This window comes from Metarhizium brunneum, chromosome 1 (assembly GCF_013426205.1).
Source record: "Metarhizium brunneum chromosome 1, complete sequence".
NCBI lineage: Eukaryota > Fungi > Ascomycota > Sordariomycetes > Hypocreales > Clavicipitaceae > Metarhizium > Metarhizium brunneum.
In genome coordinates, this window is record NC_089422.1 from 1,033,348 (window position 1) to 1,037,892 (window position 4,545).

A 4,545-nucleotide genomic window follows, 5' to 3' on the forward strand; every position below is an offset into this window, starting at 1 on the left:
TATTTATGGTACAATTTACTAAAGCTGGTTCGATGCCATCATTTTATTTCAGCACTGTTCTTGTTCCTCCAACCCCTCCATGCTGGATATTATAAACGAGCTCTCATATGACTCGTTCTTCCCATGTGATTCATGCGGGTTGTGCCGTATTAAGACGCCACAGGTATTACATTATTAACGGCATCCATTATCGAGACGGCTTCCCTGACTGCGTTTCGGGCAAGATGCATATCGGGCCCGTCGGCTCCATCAGAAAACCTACCCCCCTCCTCCCTCAAGCGGCAACGTGCGGCATAGGATCGTGCCGGATCTCCTTCGATCCAGGCGTCGGCAGCGTGCCATCGCTCGCCTCGCTCGCAGTGCTGCGGTGGTTCTTCTGGTGGTGCTGCTGGGTGGACGTCGCGGTGCCAACGGGGGGCAGCGCCTTCTCGACGTCGTCGTCGTCGTCGTCCTGGCCCGGGTTGGCGCTCTGGTACTCGAGCCACTTGAGGATCTTGTAGACGGCAAAGGCGAGGAGGGAGCCCATCAGTGGGCCGACCCAGTAGATGTAGTGGTAGCCGACGAAGCCCTGGATGCAGGCGGGGCCGAAGGATCGCGCAGGGTTGATGGAAGTGCCGGTGTAGTTGACGCCGACGATGTGGGCGATGAAGACGGCGATGCCAATGCCAATGGGCGCGAGGTACGTGGCCTTGTGCTTCTCCACGGCGAGGAAGTACACCGTCAGCACGAGCTGCGCGGTGAGGAACATTTCCAGGAAGACGCCCTGGACCTTGGAGGTTCCGTTGCTGAGAGAGTTGGCCACGGTGAGCGGTCCCGGGAGCAGTCCGTCCACGACGGCGGCGGCGGCGATGGCGGCAACAAGTTGGGTAGGGATGATGAGGATGCCTCGGAGGGGCTTGACGGCACCGACTAGCATCAGACCGAGGGTGACCTGTGAAGCAATGAGTACACACGCACACAAGTTGGACAAGACACCAGTGTCCCGACGGCGGCAGGGTTGACGACTTACAGCAGGGTTAAACATGCCACCCGTCACGCGGTAAAACACCCACACGTTGACGGCAATGGCCGTACCGAAAGCGCAGGCAATGTAGAGGAGAGTAGCCGGGGCCATAGGGCCGTCGGGGATATTTGGCTGGTTGTTGTTGATGGCTGTCTGGGCCCCGGCAAACGACAGCATGAGAAACATAAAGGTGCCGCAAAACTCGCCAAAAATCACAACCAACAGGTTGCGCACCGAGTCTCCAAACATGTGCTTGCGAGGCCCTGACTCCTGGGAGCTGCTCCCCCGGGAGTTGAACACGTTGCGTAGCGTCATGGCGAGAGATGAAAGAAGAAGATGATGATGTTGCGAGCGAAACGTCGGCGTGGTGGAAAACGAGTGCTGGGTGCCGATGCCGATACTTACGCCAGAAGCCAAGGGCAAGAGAGACGTTGACAAGAAGCTTTGAGGGCAAGCTTCTGAGCCGTCTGCGTATTTATGTTTTCAAAAGGTTTTCGAGCGGCGATTCAGGGTGGGTATTGCTCCCCGTCGTCGTAGCACCGAGACGATCACGGATTCAGAAAGCGTCATGAAAATCTCGGCACGAGTCACATCTTGCTCCGTGTTCAGCAGCAATCAACTCTGGTCCGTGATATGCTCTCCAGTCCGTGGGTCAAACTCTCTTCCCGAGGGAGAGGAGGAGTGTGGCTAGTCAGCGGCGCAGGAAGGAAAAAAAAGGAGGCTTGCTGTAACTCGCCAATGCTGAAGAGCGGAGTCGTGCAAAGGGAATCCCGTGGCTCTCCTCACTTGCAGGCAGTCTTGAAGGACCGGATGGCACTGGTGTGATTTATAAATGCAGATGTCGTGTGACTATCATGCCTCCTCATGTGAATAGCTTCGTGGGCAGGGGGGCAGGGTGATGTTGCTCGACAAAGGCTTCAGTCTATGACGCTCACTTCTTTCAAGGCATCTATCTCTTTCCATGTTGAATACAAGGTATATACATGTACATACAACACACAGCCAAGACTTGTCCCACGGTTGTCTTGTACATGCAAACCGTGGAAGCCGGCTCCCAGCGCCGGAAAGTCCGGACAGCACGGCTCAGTGGCAGGTCCATCTCTCAGCTAATCAACGGGACAGGAAGAGGAGCCAGGCAACAAGAAGAGGAATAAAAATAAATAAAAATAAAAACTCAGACTTGTTTAGGAGTCTGTGGCAGCAAAGTTTTCACGAGGACGAGTGGCTTGGGCGGGAAAGACGAGGCACTGGGAGGCGTTGGATTAGTGTCGTCGATGCGCAGACACATGCACAATTGTGTGTCCTACATGTACGGAGTATGTATGTGCATACATATGTCGATATAGTACCAGACATGTGCATGTAGTATGCAGCAGAACAACGGTGCCCCCACCATCTCAACATGGATATTGTAAGTTACATGGTACGGCGTAAGTCGCAACGTCTTAACGTCTGTCTGTTTTCGGCCAAGCGCTTGTACGTGCGGATTATGCCATGCGGCCCCGCAAAGGGTCCTCGTCATGCAAGAAACACATGCCGCCAAGGCCTCATGGGTGCCATGCTGCGCTGAAAAGTTGGCAGACGGCTGTGGGAAACGCGGCCGGGTCTAGACCGTTGCAGGTCCCCCTCGACCAATGGGCGAGTCAGCTTTTGTTTGGCCTTCAGCTTCCTACGTAAGGGGGCTGAAACTAACAAGCTCGTAAACCTAGATGGAATGGGGTGAGCGTGGGGATCCTGGGCCAATCAGGCGGCGCATGGCCGCAGAGTTTGGAGAGGACGGCGGCGCGGCCAATTGGGTCACGGTCCGACGAGCTCTTCCATCGTCGACGGCGCGCGTATGAGCTCCACCGGATCGGACTGTGGCTTGTTGCTCTTGTTGCCTTTGCCTCATTCGGCGCCAAGTCGTTCGTGCGGCTAGCATTCGAGATCCCTGCATTCCAGCGGGCTCTAAGAACCTGCTACGGAGTACACCGTGGCTCGTTGCTGGTGAGGTTATTGCCATGTGCCTGTCTGTGGGCGTATGATGCTCGACGCAATATACATGGTCTGACGAGGCCGTCGACTTATACCACCGACACCCACCAACCACCTGCCTGGGTAGTCACCACTCTTCACCGACATGACGATATCCAGGATGCAAATACAGAAATAGTCATGGATTGATTGTCACTGTGCCCGGCTTGCTATGGTGGGAGGACTGCCTCCCCAGTGGCTGGCAACCGCGTATTGCCCAAGGTTGTACGCTATGTAAGCTTCAAGCCACATATCGTTCGGCTGTGAACGGAGCCGCAGCTGCAATCTAAAGCCGTTTCTAGTTGCCGGCAGAGGCGGGAAGCATTGGCCATTGTCCTCGGTATCATGGAGGCGAGTCAATAAGGTTAAGATGCCGCACAGAGCTGCTTCAACGAAAAACAAGGGGGGGGGGAGGGGGGGTCCAAGCCGGCCAAGCCAAATCCTGCAAGATACGAAAAGAAAAGTCTGTGGTTCCAACCCGAGTTTATGAAGCACCGCCTTGCTTGTGGTACGGGAACCACCAAAAGGCCGTCCTCATCCATGGTTCTGACCAGGGGCCCTGCAGCAACGTTGATATCATCTTCCCCCCGGCCCGAACCCTTGCGCAATGTGTTTCAGATATGGAATTTGCTCTTTGTTAGCACGTCGTTTTATATACTACTACTACTACTCCGTACAGGTTTTTATTATTGTTATTCCCCCGTGCGTCCGCGCCTCTACGACTCTTGTTGTGCGACGCCACTTCGTGTAGTAGAATGAGCCTCACACTGCATGTCTGGGCACAGCACACCGAGTATCAACCAAGAACGACTGGACGTAGACCCATGAGAGGCGCATATTCACTGCCTTTTACTCCGTACACCGGTCAAGAGACCCAATATGCCAAGAGTTGCGGATGGGCCCTATATGTTCGCATAGCATGATATATTGGGCCACGTTTCCATTGTAGCTGAGGTGCCTCCATAATTCGCCATCAAAAGGTGCTGAGTTGCGCGACAGCATCACCATCGACCCGGTCAATTCGTTCATGCCTCAGGTGAGACTGCCGCCGGGCTCCGATGCAGTCCCGTCGAGACGCACCTTGACGTAGAAAAATCTCTCAAGGTTGCACCGTAAAACTCGCAGAATGGCGTCACTAGGACCTCATTTCTTGGTTTTCAAATACGAAATTGACACCCTGAACAACTTTACACCTTGTTTGGCTTTCCGACACGGCCACGCTGTCATTATTCCGCAACATCAGGCTGGTGTCGGGGAGACATGGACGGTACTCCATCCACGGGGTAGGTCACACCGAGTACAAACAGGGAGAAAAGCTTAAAGGCCTTTTTTTGCGGCCCCCAAAAGCTTGCAATGGGGAGCACGAATGCCGGCATTGGTATCCCGATGTACATATGTAACTACATACACGGCACGCCGGAAGTTTTCCTGCCGGCAGTTTTCACCTAGGTATGCCGTGCAGCTGCTGTAGCTAACGCGCCTACGGTAGCACACGAGGGAACACAAGCACCAGCATTTCCAAGACATTT

General features: G+C 54.6%; 1 protein-coding gene across 1 annotated transcript; it reads right to left on the minus strand.

Moving 5' to 3' along the window:
* Positions 1 to 274: 274 nt before the first annotated feature.
* Positions 275 to 1,318, minus strand: AQY1 (Aquaporin-1; the record flags this gene model as incomplete). The annotated part of the gene is made up of 2 exons (XM_014686483.1): positions 275 to 931; positions 1,010 to 1,318. 2 exons carry the CDS (start codon positions 1,316 to 1,318, stop codon positions 275 to 277), a joined length of 966 nt encoding a protein of 321 aa, XP_014541969.1.
* Positions 1,319 to 4,545: the final 3,227 nt, after the last annotated feature.